The 23,539-nt window shown below is 55.8% G+C and overlaps 3 protein-coding genes across 3 annotated transcripts; all 3 read right to left on the minus strand.

Annotated features, from left to right (window-relative positions):
* Positions 1-7,084: 7,084 nt before the first annotated feature.
* Positions 7,085-10,036, minus strand: CAMK2N1 (calcium/calmodulin dependent protein kinase II inhibitor 1). The gene is made up of 2 exons (XM_054175910.1): positions 9,698-10,036; positions 7,085-7,273 (listed from the first exon to the last, which is right to left on the minus strand). The coding sequence occupies exons 1-2, from the start codon at positions 9,855-9,857 to the stop codon at positions 7,203-7,205; spliced, it is 231 nt and encodes a 76-aa protein (XP_054031885.1). The 5' UTR covers positions 9,858-10,036; the 3' UTR covers positions 7,085-7,202.
* A 6,291-nt stretch (positions 10,037-16,327) lies between these two features.
* MUL1 (mitochondrial E3 ubiquitin protein ligase 1) lies at positions 16,328-19,634 on the minus strand. Its single transcript, XM_054175902.1, has 4 exons — positions 19,509-19,634; positions 19,301-19,388; positions 18,474-18,594; positions 16,328-17,063 (listed from the first exon to the last, which is right to left on the minus strand). The coding sequence occupies exons 1-4, from the start codon at positions 19,632-19,634 to the stop codon at positions 16,328-16,330; spliced, it is 1,071 nt and encodes a 356-aa protein (XP_054031877.1).
* Positions 19,635-21,860: 2,226 nt separating this feature from the next.
* FAM43B (family with sequence similarity 43 member B) lies at positions 21,861-23,153 on the minus strand. The gene has a single exon (XM_054175903.1). The coding sequence runs from the start codon at positions 23,138-23,140 to the stop codon at positions 22,235-22,237; it is 906 nt and encodes a 301-aa protein (XP_054031878.1). The 5' UTR covers positions 23,141-23,153; the 3' UTR covers positions 21,861-22,234.
* Positions 23,154-23,539: the final 386 nt, after the last annotated feature.

Here is a 23,539-nt window from a genome sequence, read left to right on the forward strand (position 1 = left end):
CCAGCTCAGGGGGGAGAGGGAATCGCTGCCCTCCCGGCTCAGGGGGCAGAGGGAATCGCTGCCCTCCCAGCTCAGGGGGAAGAGGGAATCGCTGCCCACCCGGCTCAGGGGGGAGAGGGAATCGCTGCCCTCCCAGCTCAGGGGGAGAGGGAATCGCTGCCCTCCCGGCTCAGGGGGCAGAGGGAATCGCTGCCCTCCCAGCTCAGGGGGGAGAGGGAATCGCTGCCCTCCCAGCTCAGGGGGAGAGGGAATCGCTGCCCTCCCAGCTCAGGGGGGAGAGGGAATCGCTGCCCTCCCGGCTCAGGAAGGGGAGGGAATCGCTGCCCTCCCAGCTCAGGGGGAGAGGGAATCGCTGCCCTCCCGGCTCAGGAAGGGGAGGGAATCGCTGCCCTCCCGGCATCTTCCCAAGTGTTTGGCACTCTTGCGGTCACCTCAAGCAGCTCCTTTTGCTTTTAGTTGAGTTGATATTTTTCATCTTCTTTTTTTTTTATCCCTTTTTTTAAACTAGATTTTTTGGGGGTTAAATTATTTTTATCTCTTCCTTTTTTTTAACCTTTTAAATCAAATTTCTAACACATTCCTTTTTTGAATCGAAAGGGAAATGAATTTTGGAATCGATTTTAAAAGCCATTTTCAGCTGATGTAAAAATCAGTTTAAAATCAATCCCAGAATCAATTTGAAATCAATCCTAGAATCAATTTGAAATCAATCCTAGAATCAGTTTTAAATCAATCCTAAAATCAATTTGAAATCAATCCTAGAATCAATTTAAAATCAATCCTAGAATCAGTTTGAAATCAATCCTAAAATCAATTTGAAATCAATCCTAGAATCAATTTAAAATCAATCCTAGAATCAATTTTACATCAATCCTAGAATCAATTGAAATCAATCCTAGAATCAATTTGAAATCAATCCTAGAATCAGTTTTAAATCAATCCTGGAATCAAATTTAAGTCAATCCTAAAATCAATTTAAAATCAATCCTATAATCAATTTTACATCAATCCTAAAATCAATTTGAAATCAATCCTAGAATCAATTTTACATCAATCCTAGAATCAATTTGAAATCAATCCTGGAATCAAATTTAAGTCAATCCTAAAATCAATTTTAAATCAATCCTAGAATCAATTTTACATCAATCCTAAAATCAATTTGAAATCAATCCTAAAACCAATTTGAAATCAATCCTAAAATCAATTTGAAATCAATCCTAGAATCAAATTTACATCAATCTTAAAAATCAATTTGAAATCAATCCTAAAAATCAATTTGAAATCAATCCTGGAATCAAATTTAAGTCAATCCTAAAATCAATTTTACATCAATCCCCAAAAATCAAATTTTAATCGATTTTCAAATCAAATTCTAATCAATTTTAATCCATTTAAAAGTCCATTTTAAATCTAAAATCAAAATTTAATCAATTTAAAAAGCAATTTTCAGCCAATGCAAAAAAAAAATAAATCAACCTTAAATCAGGCTTAAAATCAATTTCACATCAATCTTAAAATCAATGTTAGTCCATTTGGAATCAATTTTTGAATCAATTGTAATCAAAGTTTCCTCAATCTTGAAAGCAATTTGTGGTCAATGCAAAAATCAATTTAAAATCAACCTTAAATATCCATTTGAATCAATCAAAAAGCCCTTTGAAAATCAATTTTCAATCCAGGTCAAACACTTAACAAATCCACTTGCACTAAAATTTTGCTCCCATTTTCATCACTTTTCAACCAAATTCTTAATCCAGTTCAAACTCAGATTTTTAATCCAGTTCCAACTCAAATTTTTAGCCAAGCTTAAAGTCAAATTGGAAATCAAATTTTTAATCAAGTTGAAAATCAGATTTAAAAATCAAATGGCAATCAATTTAAAAATCAGAGTTGAACTCGACTTTTAATCCATTTAAAAGTCAGATTTAAAACTCAAGTTTTCTTCCATTTAAAAATCCACTTTGACCCCATTTAAAACCCATTTAAAATCCCTTTAAAATCCATTTTCAATCAATTTTTAAACCCATTTTTAATCAATTTTTTAACCCATTTTTAATCATTTTTAAAACCCATTTTAAATCAATTTTAAACCCATTTGTAATCAATGTAAAACCAATTTTTAATCACATTTTAACCCATTTTTAATCAATTTTTAACCAATTTTTTAACCAATTTTTAATCAACATTTTAACCCATTTTTAATAATTTTTAACCCATTTAAAACCAATTTTTAACCCATTTAAAATCAATTTTAAACCCTTTTTAAAACCAATTTTTTTAACCCATTTTTAATCAACATTTTAACACATTTTTAATCAACATTTTAACCCATTTTTAATCAACACTTTAACCCATTTTAACCCATTTTTAATCAATTTTTAACCCATTTTTAAACCAATTTTTAACCAACCTTTTAACCAATTTTTAACCATTTTTAACCAATTTTAACCCTATTTTTAACCAATTTGTAAACAAAGTTTTAAACACATTTTTAACCCATTTTAATCAAAATTTTAATCAATGTTTAACCCATTTTTAACCAAATTTTAATCCAATTTTACACCCAGTCACTTTTGCTCTCATTGTTTTTTTATCACCCACTCTTTTTGGCCCATTGTTTTGGATCCACTACCTCCCAATCCATTACATTTTGATCCTCAAATTCTTGATCCACTCTTTCTGAGCCACTCATTTTCTGAGCCATTCATTTTCTGAGCCACTCATTTTCTGAGCCATTCATTTTTTTGAGCCATTCATTCTTTGAGCCATTCTTCAGCTCCCTTTTTAAATCAGCATTTGAATCATGTTGTGATCTATTTTATTGTCTATTTTAGGATCTATTCTTTCAACTCCATTAGTTTCTTTTTTATCTCCTTTTTTTTTATAGCTATTTTTCTTTAATCAATTTTTTGACCCCTTCATTTTTGACCCATCCATTTTTGGCCCATTCACTTCTTATCCATTCTATTGATCCATTGATTTTTGTTCCACTGGGGTTTAGTTTTGGCCCAGACATTTTTGGCCCAGTCATTTTTGACCCATCCATTTTTGGCCCATTCACTTCTTATCCATGCTATTGATCCACTGATTTTTGTTCCACTGGGGTTTAGTTTTGGCTCAGTCATTTTTGGCCCATTCACTTCTGATCCATTCTATTGATCCATTGATTTTTGTTCCACTGGGGTCTATTTTTGGCCCATCCATTTTTGGCCCTTTCACTTCTGATCCATTCTATTGACCCATTGATTTTTGTTCCACTGGGGTCTATTTTTGACCCATCCATTTTTGGCCCATTCACTTCTGATCTATTCTATTGATCCATTGATTTTTGTTCCACTGGGGTTTAGTTTTGGCTCAGTCATTTTTGGCCCAGTCATTTTTGACCCATCCGTTTTTGGCCCATTCACTTCTGATCCATTCTATTGATCCATTGATTTTTGTTCCACTGGGGTCTATTTTTGGCTCAGTCATTTTTCACCCATTCACTTCTGATCCATTCTATTGATCCATTGATTTTTGTTCCACTGGGGTTCATTTTTGACCCCTTCATTTTTGACCCCTTCATTTTTGACCATTTTTGGCCCATCCATTTTTGGCCCATCCATTTTTAGCCCCTCCATTTTTGACCCCTCCATTTTTGACCCCTCCATTTTTTGGCCCATCCACTTCTATTGATCCATTGATTTTTGTTCCACTGGGGTTTTATTTTTATCTATTCTTTTGATCCATTTTTCCCCCTCCCCCCCCCCCCCCCCCCCCCCCCCCCCCCATCTACTATTTTGATCCATTTCTTTGGATCCCTGAATTTGTTCATCTAGCATTTTGATTCACTCATTTTGGTCCATTGCTTCTTTTATCTGTTCTTTTAATCCACTTTTAGCCATTATTTTGATCCATTTTTATCTGGGTTTTATCTATTCTTTTGATCCATTTTTAACCTATCATTTTTATCCACTTTTATCTATTATTTTTACCCACTTTTTTATCTATTATTTGGATCCATTTTTTTTTAATCTATTATTTTGACCCATTTCTTTTTTGGCCCATTTCTTTTTTTACCTGTTATTTTGGCCCATTCTTTTTTGGCCCATTTCTCTTTACCTATCATTTTGATCCCTGTTTTTAATCCGTGCTTTTTGATCCATTCTTTTCTTGATCCATTTGGTTTTTGTCTATTACTTTGAGCCATTTCTTTTGAACCCTTTTATTTTTGGCTACTCTTTTGATCCATTTCTTTTGATCCATTTTTTGTGTCTATTATATTGATCTAATTCTTTTGATCCATTTTTTTTGGTGTCTATTATATTGATCTAATTCTTTTGATCCATTTATTTTTTGTTTATTACTTTGAACCATTTTTTTAATCCCCTTTTTATTTTTGCTTATTATTTTGATCCATTTCTTTTGATCCTTCTTTTTTTTTGGTCTATTTGAACCATTTTTTTTATCCCTTTTTTTTTTGTCTATTATTTTGATCTAATTCTTTGGATCCTTTTTTTTTTGGGGGGGTGTCTATCATATTGACCCTTTTTTTAATCCCTTTTTTTGGTCTATTATTTTGATCCATTTCTTTTGATCCTTTTTTTTTTTTTGGTGTCTATTATATTGATCCTTTTTTTTTAATCCTTATATTTTGCCTTATTATTTTGATCCATTATTTTCTTGATCCTTTTTTTTCTGGTGTCTATTATATTGATCCATTTTTTTTTATCCTCATATTTTGCCTATTATTTTGATCCATTATTTTCTTGATCCTTTCTTTTTTGGTGTCTATTATATTGATCCATTTTTTTTTATCCTTATATTTTGCCCATTATTTTGATCCATTATTTTCTTGATCCTTTTTTTTTGGGGGGGGTCTATTATATTGATCCATTTTTGGACCCTTTTATTTTGCCTATTATTTTGATCCCTTCTCTTTTTTTAACCTACAATTTCACTCCATCCTTTTCCTGAGCCATTCCTTTTTTTGCCCCTTGCTTCTTTTTTTTGCCCCATCCTTTTTCAATCCAACCCCGTTAAAGCCAGGCCACGAGGTTAAGAAAAGAACAAACAAAACAGAAAGAGAGAGAGAAAGAGAGAAAGAGAAAGAAACCATCAAACCAAACCAAGCTCACCCACACTACAGACTGCGTGGTGGATAGAAAAGCTGAGCAGCCCTCCCTCGCCCTCCCCACTCCCCCCCCAACCCACCCCCAACCCACCCCCACCCCAGGCATATAAAATCTCTCCCTTTGCTCACAGCAACCAAGACATACAAGCTTTAAAAAATAAACCAGCAATTCTTCTGCCAGACCCTTCCTTTATAAAAGTTTGGGGTTCCTTTTTCCTTTGTGTGTGTGTGTGTATGTGTAGGTGGGGGGGGGGGTTCCCCCCCCACCCCCCTCCCCCACCATCCCCCCCTCCCCTTGAGAACCCTTAAAACGTGAACTCAAACGAAAGAGATTCCTATTTTCAGATCGTTTTCCAACAGCCAAAGACATCGAGGTTGAAAAAAAAAGGAAAACCAACCAAAACCCAAACGACCAAAACCAAACAAACAAACAAAACCAACCCCAAAGGAAAGGGGAGAGGAGGGGAAAGGGGAGAGGAGGGGAAAGTGGAGGGAGAGGAGGGGAAAGTGGAGGGAGAGGAGGGGAAAGTGGAGGGAGAGGAGGGAGGGGAGGGAGAGGAGGGAGAGGAGGGAGAGGAGGGAGAGGAGGGAGAGGAGGGAGAGGAGGGAGAGGAGGGAGAGGAGGGAGAGGAGGGAGAGGAGGGAAGGGGGAGGGGGAGGGGGTAGGACCCAGCCTGGTACCTCCCAAGTGCACGGATTCGTTTTTGCAAGGTTAAAGAATGTAAACACGGTCCCCATGGGGAGTGACCCCGGCTGTGTGTGGGGGGGGTGGCCCCAGGGCTGGGCTCTGACCCCCCTTCCCCCCCCCCAATAATTCAGCCATTGCTGCCCCACTCTCTCTTTTTACCCCCCTTGATCTGATAGGGTTTGAGATTCATGAACCTCTTATCCCTTTAACCTAGCAGGGGGTGAGGGGCATAAAACTCGTTACCCCCCGCAACTGTAACACACTTTGAAGTTCATAAAGCTCTTATCCCCCCTCCCCCCCTGCCCCAGTCTAACATGGGTTGAGGTTCTGAACCCCCTCCCCACATCTAAGACAGTTTGAGGTTCATGAAGCTCTTACCCTCTCTAATCCAGCATGGGTTGAGGCTCATGAACACTACCCCCCACCTAAATCTAAGCCAGTTTGAGGTTCATGAACCTCTTACCCAACCAAATCTAAGCCAGTTTAAGGGTCAGAGACCTCTTCCCCTCTCCAATCCAACATGGGTTGAGGCTCATGAACCTCTTACCCAACCAAATCTAAGCCAGTTTAAGGGTCAGAGACCTCTTCCCCTCTCCAGTCTAACGTGGGTCGAGGCTCATGAACCTCTTCCCCTCCAATACAGCACAGATTGAGGTTCATAAAACTCACCACACACCCCACCCCACCCCCACCCCAAATATACCATGGGTTGAGGCTCATGAACCTCTTCCCCTTCCAGTCTAACGTGGGTCGAGGCTCATGAACCTCTTCCCCTCCAATACAGCACAGCTCGAGGTTCATCCAACTCATCCTCCCCCAAACCTAACACAGTTTGAAGTTCATAAACCTCTTTTTCCCCACCCCCCATCCCCAAACCTATCACGCTTTGAGGTCCGCGAACCTCTCTACCCCTCCCACCTAACGCATTCTGAGGCTCATAGACCCCCCCGCGGGGTCACACAGCCGGAGCTGGATCCGCTGGAGCCACGGAGTCAGGAGCAAGCTCAGCACGGCGCCGGTGCCCGGGTTCATCCCTCGGCGTCGGCAGGGTGGGGGTCGGGGCCGGGGGGCTGGTGATTATTGGTCCAATTGGGAGTGTTCTTCGATTCCTCATCGATCCGGGTTGTGCTTCTCGCTGGGCTCTGCCTCGCTCGCTGCCCTCTCCCCCTCCCCGGAGAGGGCAAGGCGGCGGCGGCGCTGCTGGGTGGGCTGGGGGCTGCAGGCTGGCGAGGTTGGTTCTCCCAGGGCTTGCTTGGTGTTTCGGGGGGGTGGGGGTGGGGGGCTGGGGGGGAGGTGTGTGGGGGGGTGGTGTTATTTCATGCCGATAACCGCCGGAAACCGACTCCCAACCCCCCCAGCCCGGCACCTCCCCAGCTTCATCCGAGCAGCCCCAGGGAGGCTTTAGACACCGGGGGGGGCCTTTTCCGAGAGGTTTTGCAGCACGTCGTCGATTCTGTCGTCTTCAATCACCACTGGAAGGCAGGAGGGGAAGAAACAAAAGCCTGTCAGGGTGAGGAATCTTCTTCTGATCCCCCCCTGACTTGAGGTGGTGGCACCCTGGAGTTTAGGGGGTAAGGGGGTGGTCAAACATCCGTGGGGAAGCCCCACGGGGTAGCTGCTGCCTGGGGAGGGTACCCGGTTCCCTGCACTCTGGCATGGTTGCCTGGCCCTGGGGAAGGTACCTGGGACATGGTGACTTGTCCCCAAGGCAGGTTCCCTCTCCTCTACCCCCCCAGAGAGGGTACCCTGCACACTGGCACGGTGCTGTATCCCTCAGGAAGGTACCTGTGATACACTGGCTTGTCCCCAAGGCAGGTCCCTTCTCCTCTACACCCCAGGGCACAATACCCTGGCCCTCAGGAAGGTACCTGGGACACTGTGGCTTGTCCCCAAGGCAGCTTCCCTCTCCTCTACCCCCCAGAGAGTGTACCCTGCACACTGGCACGGTGCTGTATCCCTCAGGAAGGTACCTGGCCCACACTGGCTTGTCCCCAAGGCAGGTCCCTTCTCCTCTACACCCCAGGGCTGGTCTCCAGGGCCCTCAGGAAGGCACCTGGCACATGCTGGCTTGTCCCCAAAGCAGGTCCCTTCTCTACACCCCAGGGCTGGTCCCCAGGGCCCTCAGGAAGGTACCTGGGACACACTGGGACACTGGGGCTTGTCCCCAAGGCAGGTCCCTTCTCCTCTACCCGCCAGAGAGGGTACCCTGCACACTGGCACGGTGCTGTATCCTTGGGGAAGGTACCTGGGACACTGTGGCTTGTCCCCAGGGCAGGTCCCTTCTCCTCTACACCCCAGGGCTGGTCCCCAGGGCCCTCAGGAAGGCACCTGGCACATGCTGGCTTGTCCCCAGGGCAGGTCCCTTCTCTACACCCCAGGGATGGTCCCCAGGGCCCTCAGGAAGGTACCTGGGACACGCTGGCTTGTCCCCAGGGCAGGTCCCTTCTCCTTTACATCCCTGAGGATTGTCCCTGCTGCCCTGTGCCTCAGCAAGGTACCCAGGACACGATGCCCTGTCCCCAGAGATGGTCCCCACTGCCAAACTCCCCGGGGAAGGTCCCCAATGTCCAACATCCTGCAGGGAGCATGGTGCAGCCTGTCCTGGCCTTGGGGAGCTCTCCAGTGTCCTGCACCCCTGGGGAGGGTCCCTAGAGCCTGATGGCCATCACCTCACTGCCATCTCCAGGGATGCTCCCCTCTTCCCGGTGCCCTGCATCCCGGAAAGGACACGATGCCTGTCACCCTCTCGGGTACCTACCCTGTCCTCGGGGATGCTCCCTGCGTCCCGGGAAGGCTCTCAGTGCCCCATCCCAGGGGAAGGTGGCTGGGAGGTGATGCCTGGCATCCCACAGGGTACCTAGGGCGCTGTGTTCCATCCCCGGGGCCACTCCCTGCACGCCTGGGGAAGGCTCCCGGTGCCCCGTCCCCGGGAATCCTCTCCTCTTCCCGGCGTCCTGCATCCCGGGAAGATCCCTGGGACCTGATGCTGGACACCCCACAGGGTACCCCAGGGCACGGCAGGCTCCCTGGGGGTGCTTCATCCCTGGCCGTGCTCCCTGCATCCCACTGTTCTGCATCCCGGGGAGGCTCCCGGTTCCCTCTCTCCGGGGGTAATCCCTGCGTCCAGCAAGGGCTCCCGGTGCTCTGTCCCGGGGGATGCTCCCTGCATCCCGCAAAGACTCCCAGTGCCCTATCCCCGGGAACGCTCCCTGCATCCAGGGAAGGCTCCCGGTGCAGCATCCCCGGGAACGCTCCCTGCATCCAGGGAAGGCTCCCGGTGCACCATCCCCGGGAACCCTCCCTGCATCCCGGGAAGGCTCCCGGTGCAGCATCCCCGGGAACGCTCCCTGCATCCCGGGAAGGCTCCCGGTGCAGCATCCCCGGGAACGCTCCCTGCATCCCGGGAAGGCTCCCGGTGCAGCATCCCCGGGAACCCTCCCTGCATCCCGGGAAGGCTCCCGGTGCAGCATCCCCGGGAACGCTCCCTGCATCCCGGGAAGGCTCCCGGTGCAGCATCCCCGGGAACGCTCCCTGCATCCCGGGAAGGCTCCCGGTGCATCCCGGGAAGGCTCCCGGTGCAGCATCCAGGGGAACGCTCCCTGCATCCCGGGAAGGCTTCCGGTGTCCTATCCCCCGGAATGCTCCCTGCATCCCGAGAAGCCTCGGGGTGCTGCATCCCGGGAAGGTTCCGGGTGCAGCATGCCCGGGAATGCTCTCTGCATCCCGGGAAGGTTCCGGGTGCACCATCCCCGGGAATGCTCCCTGCATCCCGGGAATGCTCCCTGCATCCCGGGAACGCTCCCTGCATCTCGGGAAGGCTCCCGCTGCCCCATGCCCGGGGCAGGTCCCGGTGTCCCCGCTGGCTCCCCCCGTTCCCGGTCCCCTCCGGCACCCACCTCTCTTGCTGCGGCCGATCTGCCCCAGTTTGGGAGGCCGCTTGCCCTGCCCTCCGGCGAGGAGCGTGTCGGGGCCGCGGAGACGAACGGGGAAGGGCAGCTGCCCCACGGCCGCGTCCCCCGCCAGCTGCCCCTCGCCGTAGGGCGGCCCCTCCGACATGGGGGCGGCGGGGGGGGGCCCGCCGCCGCCGCCACCCCCCGACAGCCTCCCGGGGCTCGGGGCCCTCGGGCCCGGGGCAGAGGCGCAACGGGGCGCGAAGCGGCCGCCCCGTCACATCCCGGCCCCGGCTCCGGTGCTGCTCTGGCGGCTCCGCGGCTGCGGCTGCGGCTCCGGCGGCTCCGGCGATAGAGGAGCGGGGGGCGGGACCGGGCGGGACCGGGCGGGACGGGGCGGGAGCGGGACGGCCCCTCCCAACTCCCCCTCGGGACCGGCAGCGGCACCGCCCCCGGCCGGCTGCCCCACGCACCCCGGGGATCCCCGGGACTGCCCCACCGGAGTGTCCCGCAGCGTCGCCGGGGAGCGGGGAGCTGCCCCACAGCATCCACGGGGAGCGGGGAGCTGCCCCACAGCATTCCCGGAGCCTTCAGAGCTGCCCCAGAGCATCCCCGGCGTGCCCGGCACTATCCATGTGGAGCCCGGAGCGGCCCCGCTGCATCCATGTGGAGCCCGGTGCTGCCCCACGGCAGCCCTGCGGAGACTGCAATTGTCCTGCAGCGTCCCTAGGGACCCTGAGACACTCCTGGGCAGCCCGGAGTTGTCCCGGTGCATCCCTGGGGAGCACGGAGCTGCCCCTCAGCATCTTTCCAGAGCCCCACAGTATCCTTGGGGGGCCCCAGGCTGCCCTACAACAGCAGCCAGAAAGCTCAGGCTGCCCCATGGCCATCCTTAGGGAGCTCAGAGCTGCCCCACAACAGCCCCGAGGAGCCTGGAGCTGCCTTAGAGCAATCCTCAAAGGAACCAGGTTGCCCCACAGCATCCCTGGAGAGCCCAGAGCTGAGCCACAGAATCCCTGAGGATCCTGGAGCTGCCCCTAGACTGCTCCTGGGAAGCTCAGAGCTGAGCCACAGAATCCCTGAGGATCCTGGAGCTGCCCCTAGGCTGCTCCTGGGAAGCTCAGAGCTGTAATAGAGAATTCCTGGGGCGCCCTGCAGTACCCCTGAGGATCCTGGAGCTGCCCCAAGGTTGCTCCTGGGAAGCTCAGAGCTGTAGCAGAGCATTCCTGGGGTGCCCTGCAGTACCCCTGAGGATCCTGGAGCTGCCCCAAGGCTGCTCCTGGGAAGCTCAGAGCTGTAACAGAGAATTCCTGGGGTGCCCTGCAGTAGCCCTGAGGATCCTGGAGCTGCCCCACAGCATCCCAAGTGCTTCTCCCCAGGAGCAGAGGCTCAGCCCCACATCTGCTCTACAGAACTGAACCCCTGCAGGGCCCCTGGGGGGCTGCCAGGCGGGGTCCTACCCTGTGTGCTCTCAGTTGTTGGTCCCCAGGACACATCCCAGCAGAAGGCTTCCTGGGGGGGGGGGGGGGGTCGTGGGGGGAGAATCTTTTAGGTGGCTGTGAGCTTCCAACAGGATTTTCCTCCCAGGCAGCACAGGACCATCAGGATGAGTGCCCAGCCTGGCCCAGGAGTGCTGGGGTGTGCCTGGGGGCTCCCACATTGGGGCAGACTGCAGAGATTTGGGGGGAGGGGGGAGGCTGTTCAGCTGTCCTGCCTGTGGGAGCGGGGGGGAGCAGCCCAGCCCCCTTCTGTGCCAGGGCAGATTCTGTGTCCATCTGCAGGCTCTTTCTTCCTGGCTCATCCCGGAGGGGAGCAGCATTTGGGGTAGGGGAAGGACAGGGCTCCCCCCCTCCCCCACCCCGGGGCGGGGGGGGGGGTTGGGGTTGCTCCCATCCCCAAATCCCTCAAGGGTGCTGCAATCCTGAGCTGCCAGAACCCCTCTGCCTTGCACCCACACACACCCCCGGAGCTGTCAGCTCCTTACATAAGGGTTGAAAGCCGGGGGGGGGGTGGGGGGTGGGGGTGGGGGTTGGGGGGGAAAAGCTTGAACACAGGAGGCAAAAAGGTACTGGGGGAAGCGAAAAACCACACACACCACACACCCCCCTCAAACACCAAAGTGTATTTTTAGGCTCTGTGCGCCGGCTTCGTTCCCTGAGCGCCACGCTGAGGGCTGAGCCTGAAGCCTGCAGCCCCCTGCTGGCCCCCACGGAGGGGATGAAGGGCTGGAGGGAGGGGAGGGGAGGGAGGGGGGGATGTGCCGGACCCTGAAAGTTCAGCTGGGGGAGGGGGAAGGCAAAGGTTTGCTGTGGCACAGGGTGGGAATGGATGCACACAACACCCACCCCCCAAAAAAGGCTTCTAAATATGGATTGAGAGCAGAGCAGAACAGAATAGAATAGGATGGAATAGAACAGGATAGGATAGGATAGGATAGGATAGGATAGGATAGGATAGGATAGGATAGGATAGGATAGACCAGATCAGGTTGGAAGAGACCTTCAAGATCAAGTCCAACCTCTCACCCAGCACCATCTGATCAACTCAACCATGGCACCAAGCTCCCCATCCAGGCTCTTCCTAAACACCTCCAGGGATTGTGACTCCACCACCTCCCTGGGCAGCACATTCCCAGGGCCAATCTCTCTTGCTGGGAAGAATTTCTTCCTCACCTCCAGCCTAAACCTCCCCTGGCACAGCTTGAGACTGTGCCCTCTTGTTCTGGGGCTGGGTGCCTGCCTGGGAGAAGAGCCCAACCCCCACCTGGCTCCAAGCTCCCTTCAGGGAGTTGCAGAGAGCAAGAAGGTCTCCCCTGAGCCTCCTCTTCTCCAGGCTAAGCAACCCCAGCTCCCTCAGCCTCTCCTCCCAGGGCTGTGCTCCAGACCCCTCCCCAGCTTTCTTGCCCTTCTCTGGACACCTTCCAGCAGCTCAACCTCTTTCCTAACCTGAGGAGCCCAGAACTGGACACAGGACTCCAGGTGTGGCCTCAGCAGTGCTGAGCACAGGGCACAAGGACTTCCCTGCTCCTGCTGGCCACACTCTTCCTGCTGCAGGCCAGGATGCCCTTGGCCTTCTTGGCCCCCTGGGCACATTGCTGGCTCATGTTCAGCCTACTATCAACCACTACCCCCAGGTCCCTCTCTGCCTGGCTGCTCTCAGCCACTCTGCCCCCAGCCTGTGGCACTGCCTGGGGTTGCTGTGGCCAATGTGCAGCCCCTGGCACTTGGCTGTGTTCAATCTCCTGCCCTTGGCCTCTGCCCATCTGCCCAGCCTGGCAAGGTCCCTCTGCAGAGCTCTCCTACCCTCTAACAGCTCAACTCCTGCCCCCAGCTTGCTGTCAGCTGCACATTCACTGCTGATGGACTCCATCCCCTCCTCCAGATCATCAAAGAAGATATTGAAGAGGCTGGGGCCCAGCACTGCTCCCTGGGGCACACCACTGGTGCCTGGCTGCCAGCTGGCTGTGGCACCATTCCCCACCACTCTCTGGCCAAAGGAGCTGGGGGTCTGAGGTGGCCCAGACCTTTAATCCACCCTCTTGGGGACCAGCTGGGCAGAGCTGAACCCTGGGGAAAATCCCAGGGGTTTCTTGGGGGGCTCGTTTGGCTTCCCCCACCCCCCTACCCCCCCCCGATGCACTCTGAGCTGGCAATAAAAGGAGGTTATTATTGTCTGGCAGCAACGGAAGGGCACAAAGGGCGAGGCAGGGGGGAGAGGAGAGGCACCCAGAGCAGCGAGAGGAGGTCTGGCCGTGCCTGCCGGGATTCTGGCCGTGCCTGCCGGGATTCTGGCTCTTCCCCGCTCTCAGGCAGCCCACAGGCAGGCAGCCACCGCCACCTACAGCCGGAGGGAGGGCTCGATGCAGCCCTTGGCGCTGCTGGAGCTGTCCGAACCTCTCCCTGGGGCTGAACGTGGTCTTTCGAGATGCTGGAGCTGCCCAAAGCTCTCCTTCCCTGCTGCTGGATGCATCCTTTGGAGGCACAGGGCTGCCGGATTCCCCCACCCCGGGGTTGGATTCAGCTCTTCGTGGTGCTGAGGCTGCCCAAAGCTCTGCTCCCTGGGATGGAGGTAGGTGCTGAGGCTGCCCAAAGCTCTGCTCCCTGGGCTGGAGGTAGGTGCTGGGGCTGTGCAAAGCTCTGCTCCTGGGGGCTGATGTGGCTTTCTGGGGTGCTGAGCCTGCCCAAAGCTCAGCTCCTGGGCCTGAATGTGCTGCTGGAGCTGCCCAAACCCCTTTTTCTGGGGTTGAATGTGACCCTTGGAGGTGCTGGAGCTGCCCAAACCCCTCCTCCTGGGGCTGAAGCTGCCCCAAATCCTTCTCCTGGGGCTAGAGTGGTGCTGAGGCTGCCCAAAGCTCACCTCCTGGGGCTAGGGTGAAGCTGAGGCTGCCCAAAACCCTTCTCCTGGGGCTGGATGTGGTGCTGAGGCTGCCCAAAGCTCACCTCCTGGGGCTAGGGTGATGCTGAGGCTGCCCAAAACCCTTCTCCTAGGGCTGGATGTGGTGCTGAGGCTGCCCAAAGCTCACCTCCTGGAGCTAGAGTGATGCTGAGGCTGCCCAAAACCCTTCTCCTGGGGCTGGATGTGGTGCTGAGGCTGCCCAAAGCTCACCTCCTGGGGCTGAAGCTGCCCCAAATCGTTCTCCTGGGGCTGGATGTGGTGCTGAGGCTGCCCAAAGCTCTGCTCTCTGGGCTGGAGGTAGGTGCTGGGGCTGTGCAAAGCTCTGCTCCTGGGGGCTGGATGTGGCCTTCTGGGGTGCTGAGCCTGCCCAAAGCTCAGCTTTTGGGCCTGAGTGTGCTGCTGGAGCTGCCCAAACCCCTTCTTCTGGGGCTGGATGTGGTGCTGAGGCTGCCCAAAGCTCACCTCCTGGGGCTGAAGCCAGGTGGGGGTTGGTCTCTTCTCCCAGGCAGGCACCCAGCCCCAGAACAAGAGGACACAGTCTCAAGCTGTGCCAGGGGAGGTTTAGGCTGGAGGTGAGGAGAAAGTTCTTCCCAGCAAGAGGAATTGGCCATGGGAATGTGCTGCCCAGGGAGGTGGTGGAGTCCCCATCCCTGGAGGTGTTCAAGAGGGGCTTGGATGTGGCCCTTGGAGCCATGGTTTAGCTGCCAGGAGGTGCTGGGTGCCAGCTTGGACTTGCTGAGCTCTGAGCTCTTTTCCAGCCTCACTGATCCTACTGTATGGATTCTCCCAGCCTCCTGTGATTCCCATCCCTCAGGGCTTCATCCAACACAGACCCAACCCAACCACCTCTTTTTCAGCCTGCTTTTATTGCTTTCCAGCCTGTTTTCTACTCCAGCAGAACCAGCCACAGCCTTTCCCTCTCCTCCCCTCCATCCCTAACACCCTGGCACGATGACAAAGGGACTGTGTGGATGGCTCCCAAATCCCCTGTGCCCACACAACCCCCTCAAGAGCCCACCCTGCTCAAGTCAGTCCCCAGAGCCAGGTGACAGCAGCCCCCCTCCAAGTCCTGCAGCCTCTCAGAAGCCCAAACAGAGCTTTTTTTCCCCTTCCCCCCCACCCTCCCCCCTTATTTTTATCAGGTTTTGCAGTCAAAGTCCAACACTCCCCAGAGGAGCCTGAAGCTGCATCTCCCAGCTGGGCACTGTGCTATGTGCCAGGAATCCTCATTTCCCACCCCAAAACCCTCTGGAGCAAGCATGCTGGGAGTGCCCAACAGCCAGACTCTCCCCTTTGAAGTCCCACTCCAAGCACTCCATGGACTCAAGCTCCATCCCCTTCCCCCAGACCAAGCACTCAAGCTGCAGGGAGAGAAAACCCCTTGGGGAGAGGCAGCTTTCTGCCCCCAAACCAAGCACTCAAGGAGGGAGGGGACAAAACCCCTTGGGGAGAGGCAGTTTGCTGCCCCCAAACCAGGCTCTCAAGCAGGGAGGGGACAAAACCCCTTGGGAAGAGGAAGTTTCCTCCCTCCAAACCAAGCACTCAAGCAGGGAGGGGACAAAACCCCTTGGGCAGAGGCAGTTTGCTGCCCCCAAACCAAGCACTCAAGCAGGGAGGTGACAAAACCCCTTGGGAAGAGGAAGTTTCCTCCCTCCAAACCAAGCACTCAAGCAGGGAGGTGACAAAACCCCTTGGGAAGAGGAAGTTTCCTCCCTCCAAACCAAGCACTCAAGCAGGGAGGTGACAAAACCCCTTGGGAAGAGGAAGTTTCCTCCCTCCAAACCAAGCACTCAAGCAGGGAGGTGACAAAACCCCTTGGGCAGAGGCAGCTTTCTCCCTCCAAACCAGGCTCTCAAGCAGTGAGGTGACAAAACCCCTTGGGCAGAGGCAGCTTTCTGCCCCCAAACCAAGCACTCAAGCAGGGAGGTGACAAAACCCCTTGGGTAGAGGCAGCTTTCTCCCTCCAATCCAGGCTCTCAAGCAGTGAGGTGACAAAACCCCTTGGGCAGAGGCAGCTTTCTGCCCCCAAACCAAGCACTCAAGCAGGGAGGGGACAAAACCCCTTGGGAAGAGGAAGTTGCCTCCCTCCAAACCAAGCTCTCAAGCAGGGAGGTGACAAAACCCCTTGGGGAGAGGAAGTTTGCTGTCCCCAAACCAAGCTCTCCAGCAGCAAGGTGTCAAACCCCCTCGTGGGGGGAGAAGCAGTTCCCCCCAGCTCCCCCTGGGCAGCCCAGGGCCGGTTTAGCTGTTGTACAAAGGCACCACCCTGGCGATGGGCTGGCGGCAGATGGGGCAGCTCCTGGGCTGGGGGAGGGCCTGGTAGCACTGGTGGCAGGAGCAAACGTGGCCGCACTCGAGGAAGACGCAGGCCTTGGGGCTGCTGAGGCAGACCACGCAGGCGTTCTTCAGCGTCTCTGCGCCCTCGGCGCCGAGCTCCCTGAGGAGGCGCTCCTGAGCCTGCCGGAACTCCTCCTGCATCCGCCGGAGCTGCTTCCTCTCCAGGTGCTGCCGGTACTGCCGGCGGAGGAGGAAGAAGAGGACGGCGCAGGTGGCGAGGCCGAAGAGGAGGGTGAGGCTCTTCCAGAAGCGGGCGCTGGCCTCCTGCCGCCGCAGCAGGGTGTCGAAATCGCAGGTGCTCAGGTAGTAGGGCATGGCCTGCTTGGGGGGCTGCAGCTTGATGCTGGAGCCGTCCAGGACCAGCTCGCCCACCCCCGTCAGGGCCGTGCCCACCTTCAGCATCTGCTCGGTCTCCTGGACGCCCTTGGGGCGCTCGCCGCTGATGTAGTGGCCGATGGCGTCGGTGAAGGACTGCACGGAAGGGTGGAACTTCTCGTGCACCGTCTCCAGGCTCAGCTCGGCGGCCTCCAGGGGCTTCAGCACCCGCACGGCCACGCCGCCGGCCCCCTCCTCCTCCGGCGGCACCAGCTCGAAGGGGGCGGTGTTGGTTCGCTGGTGGATCAGCTTCTCGTAGTCGTTCCTGGGCAGGGAGATGTGGGGAGGGGAGAAAGGGCAAAAGGGAGGGTAGATGCATCAGGCTGAGCTGGGAAAGGACTCGAGGGGAGGAGAATGCTCTTCCCAGCAAGAGGAGTTGGCCAGGGGGAATGTGCTGCCCAGGGAGGTGGTGGAGTCCCCATCCCTGGAGGTGTTCAAGGTGGCACTTGGAGCCATGGTTTAGTTGTCAGGAGGTGCTGGGTGCCAGGTTGGACTTGCTGAGCTCTGAGGTCTTTTCCAACCTGGTTGAGTCTATGACTTTTGAGAAGGGGTTGTAGTTGACAGGATGTGGGGAATGGCTTTGAGCTAGGAGAGGGGAGATTGAGCCTGGAGATGAGGAAGAAATTCTTCAGAGTGAGGGTGGGGAGGCACTGGCACAGTCAGCCCAGGGAGGCTGTGGATGCTCCCTCCCTGCAGGTGTTCAAGGCCAGGCTGGATGAAGCCTTGAGCAGCCTGGGCTGGTGGGAGGTGACCCTGCCCATGGCAGGGGGTTGGAACTGGCTGATCTTGAAGGTCCCTCCCAGCCCAATGATTCTAGGATTGTGAGGACTGCCACACATCCCCTGCCCTGAGTGAAGCTCATGTGGATGAGACTCACTGCAGAGCAGCACCTTTCCCCTCATGGCACCACCTGGGTGTGTAGGAGGCCTCTACACTCTCACCTCATAGAATCCTACAGTGGTTTGAGTTGGAAAGGTCCTTAAAGGTCATCCAGTTCCAAGCCCCCTGCCATGGGCAGGGACACCTCCCACCAGCCCAGGCTGCTCAAGGCCTCATCCAACCTGGCCTTGAACACCTCCAGGCAGAGGCCATCCACAACCTCCCTGGACAACCTGTTCCAGTGTCTCCCCACCCTCACTGGAAAGAATTCCTTCTCATTCTCCAGCCTAATATCCACCTCAACACTTCCACAGTCCTGATGGAAGCAGCATGGGCTTCCCCTGGCACCAGGAGAGCACTTCAGCCCACCTAAATCCCCCTTATCTCCCTGTGGCTACCAGAACCAAGTGCTGCGTGTCCCACACACCAAGTTGATAAGCCAAGGCTGGAAGAGCATCACCTTGCTCTCCTCTCAGCAGCTCTCTGTGAGTGGGCATGACTCAAACCCAGCTGCATTTCTGCTCTGAAGGTGTTGGGTTTGCTCAGAAAAGCCCCATCCTGTGGCCACCTCCAACCTGGGGCTGCTGCTGCTGCTCTGCCCATGGTGGGTTGCTCCATGTGCTTGTCTCCTACAGCCCCTCCCTGAACTCTGAAGGCATTCTGGCAGCTACAACAAGGTCACTGGGACATCTTGAGCCACTCTGGCCATGCCTAAAGCAATGCCAGGGTTATCAGGCCCTGCAAAACCACTTCAGCTGGTCTGAAAAGTGGACATTTGTGGGCAGCAGGCACGTACCAGAGATGGGTTGTTCGGTTCCACACCATCTTGTGCTCCTGCAGGGTCAGCCTCTGGACAACACCCTTGCAGTTCTCCACAAACTGGCTGCTCAGGGTCTCCTTAACAGATCTCACCACACCTGGAAGACAAATCCAGAGCATGTGAAGAGCTCCTGAATCATCTGTTCTGCTTTTTCTTGCCTACAGTGAGCATAGGAAGTGTCTGAACAAGATGAGATAGGATGATACTAAGCTGGGTGGGAGTGCTGATCTGCTGGAGGGTGGTCAGGAGGCTCCACAGAGGAACCTGGACAGGCTGGAGCAATGGGCTGAGGCTCAGCAAGGCCAAGTGCTGGGTCCTGCACTTGGCTCACAATCTGTGGATGCTCCAGGCTTGGGAAAGAGTGTGGCTGGAGACTGCCCAGTGCAGGAAAATCTGGCTGGTGGTTGACAGCAGATGAAGATGAGCCAGTGTGTGGCCAGGTGGCCAAAAAGGATACCAGCGTCCTGGCTTGGATTAGCAAAGAGTGAGACCAGGAGGATCAGGACCGGGATCACCCCCCCCTCTACTGGGCACTGGGGAGGCCACACCTTGAATAAATGGTTCAGGTTTGGGCGTCTCATTCCGAGAAGGGCATTGAAGAGCTGGAGCGTGTCCAGAGAAGGGCAAGGAAGCTGGTGAAGGGGCTGGAGAACAGGGCTGGGGAGGAGCAGCTGGGGAAACCGGGGTTGTTCAGCCCGCAGATGAGCTGACGAGTGCAGCACCGTGGGGCCCGGGGCCGACAGGGCGAGAGGCGGGCGGGGGTGAGACCCTCCCCCTGCCACTTCTGTGTGCCCTGCCCCTACCTTCGATGACGGCGTAGGGCACGCATCGCCCCGGCGCCTCCAGCAGCACTGCCCGCAGATCCCCGTCCAGCCGAACCCTCCTGGCACCCTGCGGGGAGGAAACAAGAGGCCCCCGCTCAGCAGACGGGCCCGGGCCGCGATTCGGCAGCAGGCCCCTTGGCTGCATTTCCCCCCCCCCCCCCCCCCCGAAGCGTTCCCGGGCACCCACCTCCAGGCCGCGGGCGACGCGGGCCTTCTGCCGGTACACGGAGTAGAGCAGGGCAGTGACGGCGGTGCTGGCGGCCAGCAGCGCGGCCTGCACGGCCGAAAGCCGCCCGCCGCCGCCGCCCTCCATGGCCGCCGTTGCCGCGGCAACAACGCGGACGCCGGCGCGCGGCGCGGCGCGATGACGTCACGGGGCGGGGCGCGATGCGATGGCGTCACCGCGGCGCTCCGGCCACGTGGCGCCGCTGCCATGGAGGCGCAGCCCTGCAGGGCTGCCGGTCCCGGCTGCGGGGGCAGGAAAGGCCTTCGGCACACACCGCCCCCCCGAAGCCTTTGCGGGGACAGTAAACGCCAAATCCCAGCCCCGAAGGGCATGAGAAGGGGAGGGGGCCGGATGCCGACCCCATAGGGCTTTGGGATGGGGTAAATCCTAGCTCTGGGGTCTTTAGGATGGGACGAACCCAGGCTTTTGAGTTCTTAAGAAAGGGTAAATCCCAGCTGTGAGTTCTTTAGGGTGGGCTAAATCCCAGCGCTCAGTTCTTTAGGGTGGGCTAAATCCCAGCGCTCAGTTCTTTAAGGTGGGGTAAATCCCAGCTCTGCTTTAGGGTGGGGTAGATCCCAGCTCTTAGTTCTTTAGGGTGGGGTAAATCCCAGCTCTCAGTTCTTCAGGGTGGGGTAAATCCCAGCTCTCAGTTCTTTAGGATGGGCTAAATCCCAGCTCTCAGTTCTTTAGGATGGGCTAAATCCCAGCTCTCAGTTCTTTAGGGTGGGGTAAATCCCAGCTCTGGGGTCTTGCAGGGGGTGGGACAGATCCCAGCCCTCCATCTCTTCTTTTCTTGGGGAGGGAGGGGATATATAAACTCCAGACCCACAAGGCCTTGGGGGAGGGTTAGCCCAAATCCTAGCTTACCCCTCAGGGGCTTGGTAGTGGGCACCAAATCCTCCTATGCTGTGGCTGTGAGGGGAGTATCATAGCATCAATAAGGTTGGAAAAGACCTGAGAGATCATCAAGTCCAACCTGTCACCCAACACCTCCTGACTAACTAAACCCCAGCTCCCTTAGCCTCTACCCCCAGTTCATCCCCTCCACCAAGGGAGGGTAGCAAAACACAAATCCCAGCCCCTCCAAGCCTGAGGGTCTGAGACCAAAACCCTGGACTTGGGGGGTATCACCCCAGATCCTAGCTCTGTGCCTTTCAGGGTGGGAAGGGGCTGCTTGCATCCCCTCATTTGGCTCTTGGGGTTAAATCTACACTTCCCACTTCAGGGCCTCGCAGGGAGGGCAGCCCAACTCCCATCCCCACTTAAACCTGATGAGTGTCAGGCCAAAGCTATGGCCTGGGGGGAATCTGCCCAAGCCCCATCCCTACAGCCCCTTGGGGGACAGAGGTTGGTTGTACCTCCTCACTGTGCTGTGGGGGAGCATCCCCAGTGACACCCCCAGGACTTTTTTGCAGGGGACAGCCCCGCTCCCAGCCCTTCCTGAGCTGTGGTGGTGTCAAACTCCCTCTGGCTGGGGTTTGGGGGGAATCCACTCAAACCCCAGCCCTGCAGCACCTGGGGAGGGGGTGAATTGTTTACTTTCCCTCACTGGGCTGTGGGCCAGCAGCACCCTATGGCCCCAAAGGGCTCTCCGCTGCGAGGACACAGCGAGGCAGCCCCCAGCCCCATTTTGTAGGGTCCTCATGCAGAGCTGTGGCCAGGTTGGCAGGGACCTGTGCTTGGGGGGCACACACACACACACACAAGACCTTGTTCCTCCACCCCCATCCCCTTGCCACTGCTCATTCTGGAAAAGCAGTGAAAGAGGAGAGGAAAACCAGGGCGATTTTGAATCCATTGGTGGCTGATGATGGATGCTGGTTTTGGGGGGCACAGGGCGGGGGCTGCGGACAAGCCCTGCTCTCTGCTGAGTGCCCAAACCCCCTCTTGCAGCCTCCTTGGCACGGGGGGGAGGGGGGGCCTTGCGCCACCACCCCTCCCTCCCCAGCTCTATATTTAAGACACCAGTTGCCATGACTACGCCGCTCGGCTCTCGCCAGCCCTCGGTGCCGCAAGGGAGGGCGCAGGAAAGATGTGGGGACCCCACAATATCCACACACACACCCCCCCCCTAGCCCTCCGAGGTCAGCTCGGTGTAACACCCCCTCCTCCCTCCGAGAAAACCAGCTGCCTGGATGGTTAACTCTTCCCCTCCCGTTTGCCGGGGCCGGGGGCAGGAGGGACACGGGCGCCGGTAACACCACCGAAAACCACACGTTTCACTTTATTATGGCTGCTGCTGCTGCTGCTGCTGCGGAGGCACAGAGAAAGGGGTTCATGTGCGGGAGGGGGGCGAGGCAGGGAGGGCCCTGGGGGTGCAAACATCCCCGTCCAAGGGGTGCAAACATCCCTTTCCTAGGGGTGCAAACATCCTCGTCCTGGAGGTGCAAACATTGCCATCCTGGGGGTGCAAACGTCCCCTTCCTGGGGGTGCAAACATCGTCATTCTGGGGGTGCAAACATCCTCGTCCTGGGGGTGCAAACATCCCCTTCCTGGGGGTGCAAACATTGTCATTCTGGGGGTGCAAACATCCCCTTCCTGGGGGTGCAAACATCCTTGTCCTGGGGGTGCAATGTCCTCCTCCCAAGGGTCTTCTCTGTCAACGAAGCCATCACGTCCAGTTTCGACCCCCAAGGTGAGGAGGGTCCCACTTCAGCCCGCGGAGGACGCCTCACCCCCAGACCCCTCAGCACAGGGCGGGCCGGGGGCCGCGCAGGCTGCACCCCCTCATCTCCCTGGCCAGCCGCAGCACCGCCGCTCGCTCCCCGGGGCCGCCGTCCCCCAGGGGTGCCCCGGCCCCCAAGGCAGCCTCTTCCTCCTCCTCCTCCAGGATGGAGCTGAGGCGCGGGGCGCAGCGAGCCCTCTCGGCGGGCGGGCGGTAGGGGCACTTGGCGTTGAGCAGCTTGCGGAGGGGCACCAAGGGGACGATGGCGTCGCCCAGGAGCTGCTGCTGGACGTGGCGAAAGTCGTTCTGCCTCTTGAGCCGCTTGAACTCGTCGAAGGCGGAGGCCGAGGTCTGGTAGAGCAGCAGGGCCATGGCCCTCGCCTTGTCGGCTTTGGAGACCATGACGGCGTGGCAGCGCAGCACCACCGCCTTGTTCTTCACCTGGTGCCGGTACACCCAGGCGAAGACCTTGGGGTGGCGGCGGTCGGCGGCGCAGTAGGTGATGCGGTGCAGCAGGTACGCGTGGCCCAGCCGCCGGGCTCCCTTCTCGCAGGGGGTCATGCGGATGCCTTGAGGCCCCAGCGTCAGCTTCATCTTGGCCCCCCCGCCGGAGCCGGCCTCGCTTTTAGCCCAGATCTTGCCCACCGCCTCCTCGGTGCAGCCTTCGCCTTTGGCGTGCAGGGTGACGGCGTTGCCCAGGTACCGCACGGTGTAGGTTGGGTCCTCTTTATTCAGCTCCACTTTCTGGCGTCTGCCGCGGAAAACGCTGCCCAAGCGCTCCAGCGGGCAGTCGGGCAGGAGGTCCGGGCAGGAGCGCAGGAACCCGGCCAGCAGCGCCGCGTAGCTCAGCCCTGGCCCCAGGCTCTTCCCTTTGCACTTGCGTTCATTCTCCACCAGCACAAACTTGCTCCGGCGCCAGGGCAGCATCTCCGCTCCGTTTCCCACCCCCTCCCAGCCCCCCACCCCACCCCCCGCCTTCCACCACCCCCAGCAAGCCTCCCCGCACGCCTCCGCTAATCCCACTCGCACCCAAACCGCTTGCAAGGGAAGCAAAAATAATCCTCTCCCTGACTCTAAACACCCAAACCCACTTTGGGGGCTGGAGGTTGTGTTATTTCCATATACACCCACCCCCACCCACCCCCCCACTCTGGGGGGGTGGCGTAGCCCCTACCCCAAATGCAGCAGCGGTTAGCGATGCTGTCAGCCCCCGGGGAGGATGCGGAGATGCTTGGCCGAGGAACGGCGGCGGCGCTCCGGCTTCTGCTGCTGCCGCTGCCGCTGCTGCTGCTGCTGCTTGCGGGGAGCGATGGCGAGGATGCAGCT

This window comes from Dryobates pubescens, chromosome 33, assembly GCF_014839835.1.
Source record: "Dryobates pubescens isolate bDryPub1 chromosome 33, bDryPub1.pri, whole genome shotgun sequence".
Taxonomy (NCBI): Eukaryota; Metazoa; Chordata; class Aves; order Piciformes; family Picidae; genus Dryobates; species Dryobates pubescens.

What these genes read in the sequence shown, in the direction of transcription:
- CAMK2N1 (XM_054175910.1), bottom strand. Translation starts at nt 9,857, where the DNA reads ATGTCGGAGGGGCCGCCCTACGGCGAGGGGCAGCTGGCGGGGGACGCG. An exon ending in GATCGGCCGCAGCAAGAGAG is followed by an intron (nt 7,274 to 9,697) that starts GTGGGTGCCGGA and finishes CCTGCCTTCCAG; the next exon opens with TGGTGATTGAAGACGACAGA.
- MUL1 (XM_054175902.1), bottom strand. Translation starts at nt 19,634, where the DNA reads ATGGAGGGCGGCGGCGGCGGGCGGCTTTCGGCCGTGCAGGCCGCGCTG. An exon ending in GCGTCGCCCGCGGCCTGGAG is followed by an intron (nt 19,389 to 19,508) that starts GTGGGTGCCCGG and finishes TCCTCCCCGCAG; the next exon opens with GGTGCCAGGAGGGTTCGGCT. An exon ending in AACCGAACAACCCATCTCTG is followed by an intron (nt 17,064 to 18,473) that starts GTACGTGCCTGC and finishes CTCCCTGCCCAG; the next exon opens with GAACGACTACGAGAAGCTGA.
- FAM43B (XM_054175903.1), bottom strand. Translation starts at nt 23,140, where the DNA reads ATGCTGCCCTGGCGCCGGAGCAAGTTTGTGCTGGTGGAGAATGAACGC.